The sequence below is a fragment of the Oncorhynchus kisutch genome, linkage group LG12 (assembly GCF_002021735.2).
Source record: "Oncorhynchus kisutch isolate 150728-3 linkage group LG12, Okis_V2, whole genome shotgun sequence".
In the NCBI taxonomy this organism is placed as follows: domain Eukaryota; kingdom Metazoa; phylum Chordata; class Actinopteri; order Salmoniformes; family Salmonidae; genus Oncorhynchus; species Oncorhynchus kisutch.
Genome location: NC_034185.2, coordinates 5,543,706 through 5,559,626, shown reverse-complemented (window position 1 = coordinate 5,559,626; position 15,921 = coordinate 5,543,706). Strand labels below are relative to the sequence as shown.

Genomic DNA, 15,921 nt, shown 5'->3' with positions numbered 1-15,921 from the left:
TCCATAGTGTATTTCTGTATTGTTTTAGTGATTCACCATAGTGAAGGTGTAGACTCAGGTTTTCTGCGTCTCTATGTTTTTGTTTGAACAGGTTTCTCAATTTCTTTCATAGGTTTTAGCATTCTTCATTAAACCATTTGTCATTGTTGTTCATTTTCTTCAGTTTTCTATTTGAGATTTTTAAAATTTGATAGGGAAGCTGAGAGGTCAAAAAACGGTTAAGATTTTCTACTGCCAAGTTTACACCTTCACTATTACAGTGGAACGTTTTACCCAGGAAATTCTCTAAAAGGGATTGAATTTGTAGTTGCCTAATCGTTTTTTGGTAGGTTTCCAAACTGCATTCCTTATATCTTATAGCATTTCTTAATGTTACTCAGTTTCTTTGGCTTTGATGCCTCATGATTGGGGCATCAGGGTAGCCTAGTGGTTAGAGCATTGGACTAGTAACTGAAAGGTTGCAAGTTCAAATGCCTGAGCTGACAAGGTACAAATCAGTCGTTCTGCTCCTGAACAGGCAGTTAATCCACTGTTCCTAGGCTGTCATTGAAAATAAGAATTTGTTCTTAACTGACTTGCCTAGTAAAGTAAAAAAATATATAAAAAAATGGAGTATTGCTCTGTTCAAGTAGACTGTGATTTTGCTTTGATCTGACACTCTGAGAGTCTGGGTTGAGGTCACCAAGAGATGAGCTATAGGTGTAGGAGTCCCCTCGAAGCTTACCATTGACTATGTACATACCCAGCGTGCGACAGAGTTGCAGGAGTTAAGACTATCTATCTATCTATCTATCTATCTATCTATCTATCTATCAGACCAAACTGTCAGCAGCCCTCCCTGACAGCTGCGGCGCTGTGGAGAAATCCGAGGTGTAAGAGGGAGCTCTTCAGCGGAGCTGCAGTTGTCGCTCGTATTTTATTCGGCTTGTAGCCATGGCTCGGTTCGCTGCCTTACTGCTTTTACCTGTTCTCATTGAATCGGTATTTTCTATTTCTTTCTTTCTACCTGTAAATTCAAGAAAATGTCTACGGGAAGAGATTCACAAAGACGTGCTCGTCACGGGGGAGTATGATATCAACGACGAGTCCAACACTAAAATCAACCTGAAGGTGAGTTTGATGATGTTTGGGTAATACCGACGTTGCTCGGCTAAGCTAGTTAGCTGCTAACTGTTAGCATTGAAGGCCCAAAACGTAGTTCGGTCATATTATTTCCCGATGAGAAGTAACGTTATCACAACGAAATGCAATACGTGGATATGATAACCTCAACGCCCTGTTATCTGTGTGTATTTGCTTCCAATAGCGGATAAATTATGTTAAAGTCTTGTTCACAACTGTTGTTAGTTTGTAGCTAACTCTGGTTAGCTTTGCTAGCTATGGTTAGCTTTGCTAGCTATGGTTAGCTTTGCTAGCTAACTTTAGCCTGATTGGGCCTGTGACACATCCTTCCTGGTTCTTACCCTGTGAAAATGTGTTTGTTGACATTAAATAGGTAGGATTGTACATTTCTCAAACCAAGTTCATGAAGTATTACATGTGTAAAGGAATTGGGGAAAAATGTGCAGATCAGAGCTAACTGTTATTGTGTTGCTAACCCCATTTTTTATGTTTTAGTGTCAGTTGAGTTGGTGAACATTCATTCAGGATGTTACACGTCAGTCTTAACTCCCCCCCCCCCCCCCCCCCCATCAACCACTCTGTGATACGTGTAACCTGCTAGCTAGGCTAGCTATGTTAGCATGCTGTAGATTTATCATGTGGATGTCAGCACAGGGAACGCAGGATTTAAAATAGATATATCATTTGCCGCGGCTTTTGGGGAGCGATGGGTAACGATGCTTCGTGGGTGACTGTTGTTGATGTGTGCAGAGGGTCCCTGGTTCGAGCCCGGGGACGGTCTAAAGTTATACGGTTACATTTAGCACATTATTGTGTACGAGTTCTTTTCATTACACGTCATTTAAGTAAACAAAACATTGCCCACAGCGACTGCCACGATACAGCAGCTGTCATAACGTGTGATGTATCTCTCTTAACTTATTTTTATTCGTGTCATTTTGTTATTGTCACCTGTTTTTAGATCACAGACTCATCGGGACACATCCTCTACTTGAAGGAAGATGCAACGAAAGGGAAGTTTGCCTTCACAACAGAAGATTATGACATGTTTGAAGTGTGCTTTGAGAGCAAGTCACCAATGGGTAAGTCAGTCTAAGTCCCAAAACGGCTCCCTATTGAAGTGCACTACTTTTGACCAGAGGGCCTATGAGCCCTGGTCAAAAGTAGTTCCCTAAATGGGGAATAGGGTGGCATTTGGGACATAGATAATGTGTATAGTTTTTCTTCTGTGTTTTACAGAGAGTGATGGGTACTCCTTCACCTAGATGTTTCCAAAGAGCAGTCATTGCTCAATGTAATTGATAGTTTAACTGCATTATGCCATCCACAAGTAGTGTATTGTGACAAATTGTTAACAAGTGAGTAGCTAGCCTGAATACCAGTCTGAGTTACCATTCCACTCCTTGCCACTCTTTGTAAAAGCTATGCATTTGGGAAAGTATTCAGACCCCTTGACTGTTTCAAAATTATTCTAAAATTGATTAAATATTTTTTCCTTATCAATATCCCATAATGACAAAGTGAAAAACTGTTATTTTTTATTATTTTTTTGGCAAATATATACAAAAAGGAAATTGTTTATTTACATAAGTATTCAGACCCTTTGCTTTGAGACTCGAAATTGAGCTCAGGTGCATCCTGTTTCCATTGATCATCCTTGATGTTTCTACAAATTGGAGTCCACCTGTGGTAAATTCAATTGATTGGACATGATTTGGAAAGGCACACACCTGTCTATACAAGGTCCCATAGTTGACAGTGCATGTCACAGCAACAAAAAAACAATCCATGAGGTGGAAGGAATTGTCCATAGAGCTCAGAGACAGGATTGTGTCGAGGCACAGATCTGGGGATGGGTACCAAAATATTTCTGCAGCATTATAGGTCCCTAAGAACACAGTGGCCTCCATCATTCTTAAATGGAAGAAGTTTGGAACCACCAAGACTCTTCCTAGAGCTGGTCACATGGCCAAACTGCGCAATTGGGGGAGAAGGGCCTTGGTCAGGGAGGTGACCAAGAACCCGACGGTCACCCTGACAGAGCTCTTTAGTTCCTCTGTGGAGATGGGAGAACCTTCCAGAAGGACAACCATCTCTGCAGCACTCCACCAATCAGGCCTTTATGGTTGAGTGGCCAGTCGGAAGCCACTCCTCAGTAAAAGGCACATGACAGTCTGCTTGGAGTTGGTCAAAAGGCAGCCAAAGACTCTCAGACCATGAGAAACAAGATTTTCTGGTCTGATAAAACCAAGATTGAACTCTTTGGCCTGAATTCCAAGTGTCACATTTTGAGAGAACCTTGCACCATCCCTACAGTGACGCATGGTGGTGGCAGCATCATGCTGTGGGGATGTTTTTCAGTGACAGGGACTGGGAGACTAGTCAGGATCGAGGGAAATATGAACAAAGTACAGTGAGACCCTTGATGAAAACCTGCTCCAGAGTGCTCAGGACATCAGACTGGGGTGACAGTTCACCTTCCAACAGGACAACAACCCTAAGCACACAGCCAAGACAACACAGGAGTGGCTTCGGGACAAGTCTCTGAATGTCCTTGAGTGGCCCAGCCAGAGCCTGGACTTGAACCCGATTTGAACATGTCTGGAGAGACCTGAAAATAGCCCTGCAAGCAACACTCCACATCCAACCTGACATGAGAGGATCTGCAGAGAAGAATGGGAGAAACACTCCAAATACATGTGTACCAAGCTTGTAGCTTCGTACCCAAGAAAACTCGAGGCTGTTACTTGCTGCCAAGGGTGCTTCAACAAAGTACTGAGAAAGGGGTCTGAATAATTATGTAGATGTGATAATTAACCTGTTTTTGCTTCATCATTTATAGGGTGTTGCGTGTAGATTGATGAGGGGGGGGGGGGAAACAATATAATACATTTTAGATTAAGGCTGTAACGTAAAAAAAATGTGGAAAATATCAAGGGGTCTGAATACTTTATTAATGCACTGTACATGGAATGAAATGTTAGCAAAACAGGTTCTAGATTTCAGGCATTCAATGCGGTCAAGAAGTCAATGGAACTTGACCCAAACAATGGAAATGCCATGGAAACGCTTGTGGGAAAGATCTTCCCGGATCTTCTCATTGCCCCCCTGCAAAATTAGCCTACATTTAGGCTATTGTTTATATGTGTATTCCACACTGTTGAGGTAAAAAATGAAGAGAATAATGCTTGTATAGATGTCAACCCCCCCATACATGCTCATGTCATCGTTACCAATCAACTGTAAATAAAAATCGACTGAGTACCACCACCGATTTCCGTATGCTAGCTATGCTAACCAGCTTATACGAATGGGAGTTAGCATTTAGCAGTCACTTCTTCTAAACCTTAAAAAAAAGGTACTAGTTGTAAATATTATGCAGAGAAAACAACCAAATATATCAAAATCGGACTTTAGTAACCCCATTGTGGGGGCCTTTTACAATACGTAAATCAGGACAGATTTGATAAATCCACATGTTTTTGATCATATTTGTTGAATGTGCGCCAATCCGGCGTCTTCCTTCTGTCTCCCCGCGGTCTGTGTTCCATTGACCTCTCTACCACATCTATAGGCTGGCCAGCACATGCTACATTTGGTACTGGGTTCTGAGATGACCCCCCCCCCCCTTTGAGTGAGAAGACAAACTGGTGTCTCCAAGTGGCCCCCCCTCCAGTGTACACAGTTCCTAAGTCATTTCAATGCACTTTTATGACTCGAAGAGTCTTCTATAAGTTGCTTTTTTTGAGCTCTCCTCGCTGAGTCGTCGAGGAACTAGAGCATGGACACTTGTAGTTGTATTGTTTGTGCTCTCCTAGCTGAGTCGTCGAGGAACTAGAGCAAGGACACTTGTAGTTGTTTTGTTTGGGACGCAACCCAGCATCCCCACAACTGTCGTTTAGGCAACCCTAAAACAGACCATTTATAAATCACCAATCAGGGTCAGGTGGGCATCATTTGAAAGCTTCTTATATGGCCAACATGACTAGCTCAGTTATATAAAACATTACAGTGTTGGGCTTTCATGTGTAATTCAGGGAAACAGATCATCCCATTGGTGCCCATAGAAAGGAGTCCTGAGAGGATTCAGGTGTGTGAGAGACGACAAAACAGGCTCATTGTGTTCAGAACAACCCAGAGCACGACGCCGTGTCACCATGCACAGCTAACCTAGTGATTATAAACGTTGACAGTGTATATGACATGAGATTCATTATTTGGAAATATGAAGTGCAAGAAACCAGTGTATTGGGAAATGATCTAGAGCAGGGTTAACTTTCAGTAGCTGAACAATGCAGATAGACATTTCAACATATCCCATTTCTATTCGAGTGAAACAAAACATTGCGTCCTGCTGAACGCACTCCACGTGACTGGAACGAGTCCTGACAACTGGTGTTATTGCTTGCTGTTATTGAATGAGCCGAGTTAAAGCCTTTGCATGGAAATGTACTGAATAAAGGTGTATGTTCTGTCACCCAGGAACTGGGAGAGTCCCCGACCAGCTGGTTAATCTGGACATGAAGCACGGCGTAGAGGCCAAGAACTACGAGGAGGTGAGTAGAGACGAAGTCTTTCATTTGACCAGGGGGCAGTGCTCCCTTGGCTGGCTCCTGAAGTTCACAATCACTGTCTCCCCTATACTGTCTCCCCTATACTGTGATTGTGGACTTCAGGAGACAGCCGAGGGAGTGTAATTTGGGTATTACACAATGCGTGTGCTGGACAAGCTGCTGGTACCGTGTGTGTGTTATCATATCTTGGGTTGTATTGAGAATCTAATACTGATCTGAGCTCGAGGCTCGTGAACTGGGATGCCTTAACAGACACCGGCTACTGGTGAGTACTCTACAGTACAACATGCCTGTGTGGGTGAGTACTCTACAGTACAACATGCCTGTGTGGGTGAGTACTCTACAGTACAACATGCCTGTGTGGGTGAGTACTCTACAGTACAACATGCCTGTGTGGGTGAGTACTCTACAGTACAACATGCCTGTGTGGGTGAGTACTCTACAGTACAACATGCCTGTGTGGGTGAGTACTCTACAGTACAACATGCCTGTGTGGGTGAGTACTCTACAGTACAACATGCCTGTGTGGGTGAGTACTGTACAGTACAACATGCCTGTGTGGGTGAGTACTGTACAGTACAACATGCCTGTGTGGGTGAGTACTCTACAGTACAACATGCCTGTGTGGGTGAGTACTCTACAGTACAACATGCCTGTGTGGGTGAGTACTCTACAGTATAACATGCCTGTGTGGGTGAGTACTCTACAGTACAACATGCTTGTGTGGGTGAGTACTGTACAGTACAACATGCCTGTGGTTACTGTACCCCCCTCTGGAGCCTAGGTTACTGTATCCCCCCCCCCCCTCTGGAGCCTAGGTTACTGTAGACACCCCCCCCCCCCCCCCCCCCCACTCCCTCTGGAGCCTAGATTACTGTAGACCCCCCCCCCCCCCCACTCCCTCTGGAGCCTAGGTTACTGTAGTCCCCCCCCCTCTGGAGCCTAGGTTACTGGAGCCCCCCCCCCACTCCCTCTGGAGCCTAGGTTACTGTAGACCCCCCCCCCCCTCTGGAGCCTAGGTTACTGGAGCCCCCCCTCTGGAGCCTAGGCTACTGGAGCCTAGGTTACTGGAGCCCCCCCCTCTGGAGCCTAGGTTACTGTAGCCCCCCCCCTGGAGCCTAGGTTACTGTATCCCCCCCCTCTGGAGCCTAGGTTACTGTATCCCCCCCCCCCCCCTCTGGAGCCTAGGTTACTGTAGCCTCCCCCCTGGAGCCTAGGTTACTGTATCCCCCCCCTCTGGAGCCTAGGTTACTGTAGTTCCCCCCCCCTCTGGAGCCTAGGTTACTGTAGTCCCCCCCCCCCCCTCTGGAGCCTAGGTTACTGTAGTCCCCCCCCCTCTGGAGCCTAGGTTACTGTAGTTCCCCCCCCTCTGGAGCCTAGGTTACTGTAGTTCCCCCCCCCTCTGGAGCCTAGGTTACTGTAGTTCCCCCCCCCCCCCCCCTGGAGCCTAGGTTACTGGAGCCTCCCCACCCCCCTCTGGAGCCTAGGTTACTGGAGCCCCCCCACCCCCCTCTGGAGCCTAGGTTACTGGAGCCCCCCCACCCCCCTCTGGAGCCTAGGTTACTGTATCCCCCCCCTCTGGGGCCTAGGTTACTGTAGTTCCCCCCCCCCCTCTGGAGCCTAGGTTACTGTAGACCCCCCCCCCCCCCTCTGGAGCCTAGGTTACTGTAGCCTCCCCCCTGGAGCCTAGGTTACTGTATCCCCCCCCTCTGGAGCCTAGGTTACTGTAGTTCCCCCCCCCCCCCCTGGAGCCTAGGTTACTGTAGTCCCCCCCCCCCCCCTGGAGCCTAGGTTACTGTAGTCCCCCCCCCCCCCCCCCTCTGGAGCCTAGGTTACTGTAGTCCCCCCCCCTCTGGAGCCTAGGTTACTGTAGTTCCCCCCCCCTCTGGAGCCTAGGTTACTGTAGTTCCCCCCCCCTCTGGAGCCTAGGTTACTGTAGTCCCCCCCCCCCCCCCCCCCCCCCCTGGAGCCTAGGTTACTGGAGCCTCCCCACCCCCCTCTGGAGCCTAGGTTACTGGAGCCCCCCCACCCCCCTCTGGAGCCTAGGTTACTGTAGTTCCCCCCCCCCCTCTGGAGCCTAGGTTACTGTAGTCCCCCCCCCCCCCCCCCCCTCTGGAGCCTAGGTTACTGTAGTCCCCCCCCCTCTGGAGCCTAGGTTACTGTAGTCCCCCCCCCTCTCTCTGGAGCCTAGGTTACTGTAGTCCCCCCCCCTCCTCTGGAGCCTAGGTTACTGTAGACGTCCCCCCCCACCTGGAGCCTAGGTTACTGTAGTCTCCCCACCTCTGGAGCCCAGGTTACTGTAGTCCCGTCCCCCCCTCTGGAGCCTAGGTTACTGTGTAGCATACTGACGGCGTTACACGCGTAATTCGGAAATTAGGGAGATATTTTTAATTGGAGAATAATGGATTGACTTTCATGTTAATTAAGTACACTCTAGTTATCACGTTTCACATTGGATTTATTAACTACAAAAAGGTAAGATGTGTTTTTAATTCTGGTGCCGCTCTGAACATAGAAGCTTGTTAGCGAGCAAGCTAACGTTTGCTCTGATCCAACGTTAAACCAACTCTGAAGTTTATAAAGACATTCAAAGCTCCTCCATAGGAGCCGTTCCTCTGTAGGTATAATTCAGAGAATACATGTCATCACAAGATGCCCAGCGCTTCAAGCCTCTATCTCCACCCTCTCTACACACCCTAAAAATGTCAGTTGCACCTCGCACCCAACAGTGACTGGTAGCACAGTGTGTTAGCCTTCCATTATGATTAAAATAGTATAGTACAACCTTCTCTAGCAGCACTCACTCCACAGCAACCTTCTCTAGCAGCACTCACTCCACAGCAACCTACTCTAGCAGCACTCACTCCACAGCAACCTTCTCTAGCAGCACTCACTCCACAGCAACCTACTCTAGCAGCACTCACTCCACAGCAACCTTCTCTAGCAGCACTCACTCCACAGCAACCTACTCTAGCAGCACTCACTCCACAGCAACCTACTCTAGCAGCACTCACTCCACAGCAACCTACTCTAGCAGCACCCACTCCACAGCAACCTTCTCTAGCGGTGCTCACTCCACAGCAACCTTCTCTAGCAGCACTCACTCCACAGCAACCTTCTCTAGCAGCACTCACTCCACAGCAACCTTCTCTAGCAGCACCCACTCCACAGCAACCTTCTCTAGCAGCACCCACTCCACAGCAACCTACTCTAGCGGTGCTCACTCCACAGCAACCTTCTCTAGCAGCACTCACTCCACAGCAACCTTCTCTAGCAGCACTCACTCCACAGCAACCTTCTCTAGCAGCACCCACTCCACAGCAACCTTCTCTAGCAGCACTCACTCCACAGCAACCTTCTCTAGCAGCACCCACTCCACAGCAACCTTCTCTAGCAGCACTCACTCCACAGCAACCTTCTCTAGCAGCACTCACTCCACAGCAACCTTCTCTAGCAGCACCCACTCCACAGCAACCTTCTCTAGCAGCACCCACTCCACAGCAACCTACTCTAGCAGCACCCACTCCACAGCAACCTTCTCTAGCAGCACTCACTCCACTGCAACCTTCTCTAGCAGCACCCACTCCACAGCAACCTTCTCTAGCAGCACTCACTCCACAGCAACCTTCTCTAGCAGCACTCACTCCACAGCAACCTACTCTAGTAGCACTCACTCCACTGCAACCTACTCTAGCGGTGCTCACTCCACAGCAACCTACTCTAGCAGCACCCACTCCACAGCAACCTACTCTAGCAGCACTCACTCCACAGCAACCTTCTCTAGCAGCACCCACTCCACAGCAACCTTCTCTAGCAGCACTCACTCCACAGCAACCTTCTCTAGCAGCACCCACTCCACAGCAACCTTCTCTAGCAGCACCCACTCCACAGCAACCTTCTCTAGCAGCACTCACTCCACAGCAACCTTCTCTAGCAGCACTCACTCCACAGCAACCTTCTCTAGCAGCACCCACTCCACAGCAACCTTCTCTAGCAGCACTCACTCCACAGCAACCTACTCTAGCAGCACTCACTCCACAGCAACCTACTCTAGCAGCACTCACTCCACAGCAACCTACTCTAGCAGCGCTCACTCCACAGCAACCTACTCTAGCGGCGCTCACTCCACAGCAACCTTCTCTAGCGGCATATGTGTGTGTGTGTGTGTGTGTGTGTGTGTGTGTGTGTGTATGAGGTTTAAAAAGGAACAGAAAGGAACGATATAGACCAGTACATTTTTGTGGTTCGACCCGGTTCAGAACTTTATTTTGCTGGTCGGAACAGAACACTAATAATAATGGTTCTGTTCTGAACGAAACGATTTCCAACATCTGCTAATCATATCACATCCTTTTTTTAAAAGTTGTAGCATGTGTGACCAGATTCTCTGCTTGGGAATCAATAGGTTTGCTAAACTAAAGCAGGAGGAAGGGTAGAGCGTTCTACATACCAGACAGATTAGTTCAACATGAACAGAAACACAAACTGTTCTCTGCTGCGGTCTGGCAGTACTGCTGAATAGCTCAAGAGCGACCCCAACTGGACAAACTGGGTCACAGCACAGTCCAAGCTTCTATTGAATAGTATGATACAAAATATATGCCATTTAACAGACATTTTAATCCGAAGTGATTTACAGTTATGCATGCATACATACATGCATACATTTTTACATATGGTTGATCCCTGGAATCAAACCCACTTTCCAGGCATTGTAAGTGCCATGCTCTACCAACTGAACTACAGAAGACCACTCACATTGATTTGACTTATTTGACTGATTACTTTTAAAACAATTTAATGCATTTGTTCCTGTCCATCAAACATCCAATCCAATAAACACCTACTGACATGGGATGGATTGTGGCGTTGATTGATTTTGTTGTTGTCTCTCGTCCAATCAGATCGCCAAGGTGGAAAAGCTGAAGCCCCTGGAGGTGGAGCTAAGGCGGCTGGAGGACCTATCAGAGTCCATCGTCAATGACTTTGCCTACATGAAGAGGAGGGAGGAGGAGATGAGGGATACCAACGGTAAGAAAAGCACTTGTACTGATAAAGTAGTACCACAATGTATTCTAGCCTGATCCTAACTTGGTAAAGGATTGTGGAACTCAAATTTAAACACAAACTTCCCCATTTGTTGTCAATACATGCATGATTCTTGTGGAACTTGCTGTTACATTTCTCGAGTTATGTATTGGCCCACTAATGCTTAGTCTTAGCTCATTGTAAAAATCACCTACGCATCTCTAACAAGTCACAATTTGTATAAAGTGTGTATAACAAAGTCTCAAAGTTTACAAATAAATACTAATGAATATAATTGGAGGAGAAAAGAAATGAAACAAAACAAGGTCTCTTCTGTAATGTTAGTATATTTCTCACTCTGTTCTCCTTCTTCCAGAGTCCACCAACACACGTGTCCTGTACTTCAGCATCTTCTCTATGTGCTGTCTGATCGGCTTGGCCACCTGGCAGGTCTTCTACCTGCGACGTTTCTTCAAGGCAAAGAAGCTCATCGAGTAGAGGCATCACCACTCTGCCCGGGGAGAGCAGCCAAATGCTTACCCGATCAATCTCCACCATCTTCGGACTAACGTCATCAAAACTAGCGCTGTGACTGGAGGAGATGGAGACCCGCGTACTGTCGAGAGACAAAAAAGAAGGAATAAATCCAAACCCTGAGGCAAAATGGGAATAATTGTAGTCCTTTATTGGACAGTGTGCCAGTCTCGATCTCTTCCAGTGTTCTTATTTTGACCCTTACACACCTGGAACCACCACTATTCAGTAGTAAGGACAGCCTCCTAGAATTCATATTTGTGTTTTTTAAATGCCACCATATTTCCTCGAGTGCTCTACATGGTTTATTTTTTGCTTACCAGAGCCCCCATAGGGCTCCTGGTTTCCCCCCCATAGGGCTCCTGGTTTCCCCCCCATAGGGCTCCTGGTTCCCCCCCCCCATAGGGCTCCTGGTTCCCCCCCCCCCATAGGGCTCCTGGTTCCCCCCCCCCATAGGGCTCCTGGTTCCCCCCCCCTATAGGGCTCCTGGTTCCCCCCCCCTATAGGGCTCCTGGTTCCCCCCCCATAGGGCTCCTGGTTCCCCCCCCCCCCCCCCCCATAGGGCTCCAGGTTCCCCCCCCATAGGGCTCCTGGTCCCCCCCCCCATAGGGCTCCTGGTCCCCCCCCCCATAGGGCTCCTGGTTTCCCCCCCATAGGGCTCCTGGTTTCCCCCCCCATAGGGCTCCTGGTTTCCCCCCCCATAGGGCTCCTGGTTTCCCCCCCCATAGGGCTCCTGGTTTCCCCCCCCATAGGGCTCCTGGTTTCCCCCCCCATAGGGCTCCTGGTTTCCCCCCCCATAGGGCTCCTGGTTTCCCCCCCCATAGGGCTCCTGGTTTCCCCCCCCATAGGGCTCCTGGTTTCCCCCCCCATAGGGCTCCAGGTTCCCCCCCCATAGGGCTCCTGGTTTCCCCCCCCATAGGGCTCCTGGTCCCCCCCCCCATAGGGCTCCTGGTTTCCCCCCCATAGGGCTCCTGGTTCCCCCCCCCCATAGGGCTCCTGGTTCCCCCCCCCCCATAGGGCTCCTGGTTCCCCCCCCCCTATAGGGCTCCTGGTTTCCCCCCCCATAGGGCTCCTGGTTTCCCCCCCCATAGGGCTCCTGGTTTCCCCCCCCGCCCTCCTGGCAAATGTAGTGCACTGTATAGGGAGTAAGATGGTGATTTGGACATACCCTATAATGACAACAAAAAGAATAAGCCGGGGAAGGATTCAGGGTTGTGGTGCTGAGAGCACCGAGGGTAGCTTATTCTCTGAAAGCCATGTACACCTGGGACTCATTCAGTGGAGTGAAACATTAAAAAAAACTATGTAGAATATACACAGATTTCAAGTCCAGGAGTGAAACGTGCACGTCTGTTCAATCTGCAATTTGTTCTGAAATGTATTATCATCCTGCTGAATAAGCACCTGATGCTTTGTTGATTTTTAATTTGACATTTTTAACGTGTATAGTTTGATCTGGTGTTTGATTTTGTCTATTCCCCCTTTATATCGTTGTATAAAATCTTTGCCATGCCAAGCGACCTGTAGGATATAGGATTCAGCCCAAAATGGCAACCTATTCCCTAAGGTACCGTTTGGGCAAAGACGATATTCTTGGGGGACCTTTTTTTTTTAAAATATTTTTTAAACTGAAGGCCTCTATGAACGACAGGTGGAATGTGTTGTCACTCAGAATAGAAACCATGGCGACCACTGAACTTTTATGCTTTTGCCAGTTAATTAATTTGCATACATGTTTGGTAGCTAAATTTGAGTGTCTTTAGTTTGTTTTGGGGGGGGGGGGGGGGTTTAATAAGTTCAGGGAAAGAGTAGCTATCTCTCAAATGGAACCCTATTCCCTATATAGGCCTAGTGCACTACTTTTGACCAGGGTAGTACTGCACTATATAGGGAATAGGGTGTCATTTGAACCCTATTCCCTATATAGGCCTAATGCACTACTTTTGACCAGGGTAGTACTGCACTATATAGGGAATAGGGTGTCATTTGAACCCTATTCCCTATATAGGCCTAATGCACTACTTTTGACCAGGGTAGTACTGCACTATATAGGGAATAGGGTGCCATTTGAACCCTATTCCCTATATAGGCCTTGTGCACTACTTTTGACCAGTAGTACTGCACTATATAGGGAATAGGGTGCCATTTGAACCCTATTCCCTATATAGGCCTTGTGCACTACTTTTGACCAGTAGTACTGCACTATATAGGGTGGCATTTGAGATGCAGACAATATAATCTTGAAAACTAGGTCATTTTATAGCGGAACCATGGCATGCTTTTAAGTTTTTAAAAGATGTACAAAAGATAACAGCCACATCACTGTACTTTTCCATCTGAATAGGTTATAAGACGAGTAGAGCTGCAGGGCCTTTTGGGAAATGATGTCTCTTCTTCTTTTGAGACCCATTGAATCTACACCAACCATCCAAGATCCATCCAGATTTCTTTTGGAGATCATTCTGGGGTTTGGGCTAGGTGAGGATTTGGGGTTGGTTTAAAATGTTGTTATTTTTATTTATTTTTTAAAATCTCTGGTGCAATTTTCACATGTGTTATATTTCCACAACTCTTAATACGAAATTCAAAACAGATCATCAAAAACTGTTTCAAAACTAAAGCACATTTTCAATTGACTAAGTACAACAATCACTTTATTTTTTACACCAAATGTAATCAGTGTTTCATCACATTGGAACGTTTGATTAAACCTACGGAACGTTTGATTAAACCTACGGAACGTTTGATTAAACCTACGGAACGTTTGATTAAACCTACGGAACGTTTGATTAAACCTACGGAACGTTTGATTAAACCAATGGAACGTTTGATTAAACCTACGGAACGTTTGATTAAACCTACGGAGCGTTTGATTAAACCTACGGAGCGTTTGATTAAACCAATGGAACGTTTGATTAAATCTACGGAACGTTTGGTAAATGGATCGATTTTACATTTTGTCTACTACAGATTTTGAGAACTAAATAATGACAATGGATGTCTGTAGAAACGTAAGTAACTATGTATTATTATTATGATTTTACTTCACAGTAAGTAAAACAAATCTGATATTGACAAAGTCAGACGTACTATATGTTACAAATTAAAAAGTTTATTGGTCGCGTACACAGATTAGCGGATGTACAGCAGGCGCAGCGAAATGCTTGTGTTTCTAGCTCCTGCATTGCAGTAATACAATGCCAATACGCAAATAATCCAGAAAGTCCTTAACAATAAATAAATGCTTCACTAAAATAGCATTGGGTAGTACGGTCCATTTACATAGCAGACACTTTTATCCAAAGCGACAACAGTCCACTTTTTGGTACGTGATCCCAGTAGGAATGGAACCCACACCTCTGGTGTTGCTAGTGCCATGCTCTTATGAACTATAGTGACGGCAGCGTAGCCTTAGCGTTGGACTAGTAACCGGAAGGTTGCAAGTTCAAACCCCCGAGCTGACAAGGTACAAATCTTTCGTTCTGCCCCTGAACAGGCAGTTATCCTACTGTTCCCAGGCCGTCAATGAAAATAAGAATTTGTTCTTAACTGACTTGCCTAGTTAAATAAAGGTTAAAAAAAAAACTGAGACAAGTACAGAGCCACTACAATACATTAAGTACAATACAGGTGGAAGATCTATGATTGCCACCCCCACGAGCGAACCACCACCCTCTAGGCCATGGATGACTCATGCAATGACGTCAATCCAGACCTATATCAGGCCTGGTGCATGAACAATTAGGATATTTACTGTGATTTCGATGAGAACCTACGGACAAATGTTCCAGAAAGGTTTGATGCAATCTAACGCCTTAAACATTTCTTTCATTTGATTACCTTATGAAAGATGTCTTCAATGATCAGACATGGGATAGAAGTTATTGACATTTCAAGTCCAGTTCATTTTAATGGGTAGTTTAATGGGTAGTGCAAGTGTATTGCCGAATGTGAAACGGTGTCATGCACTGTAATTTACACTACTGGAGCATACCACATTCAAAGAGCAAATTGAAACGTATCTTAAAAGTGTTTTTGTGCTTTTGGATTAAATGGTTAAAATAACTAAATTAAGGAGATGTCATTAGGTTGTGTTTTGGTGATTTAAACCAATGTTCTTATTTCACAGGAAACTTATATTTTGAATTAATGGTTGTGTAGTGAACGATGTCTACAAACCAAATAAATTAATATTGAAAGGATTTGAATGTAAGACTGGCTGCATTACAAGTGTTACCAGTTTGGAGTTTTGTACTAAGAGATTAGAAAATTCACATATTTGTAAAAATAGCACCAAATCGTAAAAAAAAAAAAAAAACGAAAACCATGTGGGATACATACATTTTTAACAGTGAACATTTGCAATGTTTTCAATCAATGATTTCTATATTGATTGATATCAATTTGTAAAGGTTTGTGTTTGGGCTTTTATCCAATAAAATATTGGATGGATGAACAAAACGTGTTGCTTGTAGATTTGAATAACCACCACATGGTCAATCATATGTCTATATTATCATTGGAAATAGGTTTAATGTTTCACTTTAGATCATTTTATTTTATTATTTTATTTCACCTTTCTTTTAACCAGGTAGGTTAGTTGAGAGCAAGTTCTCATTTACAACTGCGACCTTGTTCAAGATAAAGCAAAGCAGTGCAAAAC

The 15,921-nt window shown here is 46.0% G+C and overlaps 1 protein-coding gene across 1 annotated transcript; it reads left to right on the top strand.

The window, feature by feature from the left end:
* Positions 1-902: 902 nt before the first annotated feature.
* LOC109879522 (transmembrane emp24 domain-containing protein 10-like) lies at positions 903-15,460 on the top strand. Its single transcript, XM_020471690.2, has 5 exons — positions 903-1,110; positions 2,084-2,204; positions 5,605-5,678; positions 10,601-10,727; positions 11,101-15,460. The coding sequence occupies exons 1-5, from the start codon at positions 934-936 to the stop codon at positions 11,220-11,222; spliced, it is 621 nt and encodes a 206-aa protein (XP_020327279.1). The 5' UTR covers positions 903-933; the 3' UTR covers positions 11,223-15,460.
* Positions 15,461-15,921: the final 461 nt, after the last annotated feature.

Excerpts from the sequence above, each read along its gene's own strand:
- LOC109879522 (XM_020471690.2), top strand. The coding sequence starts at position 934 with ATGGCTCGGTTCGCTGCCTTACTGCTTTTACCTGTTCTCATTGAATCG. Across the intron at positions 1,111-2,083 it reads ACACTAAAATCAACCTGAAG|ATCACAGACTCATCGGGACA; the intron begins GTGAGTTTGATG and ends ACCTGTTTTTAG. Across the intron at positions 10,728-11,100 it reads GGAGATGAGGGATACCAACG|AGTCCACCAACACACGTGTC; the intron begins GTAAGAAAAGCA and ends TCCTTCTTCCAG.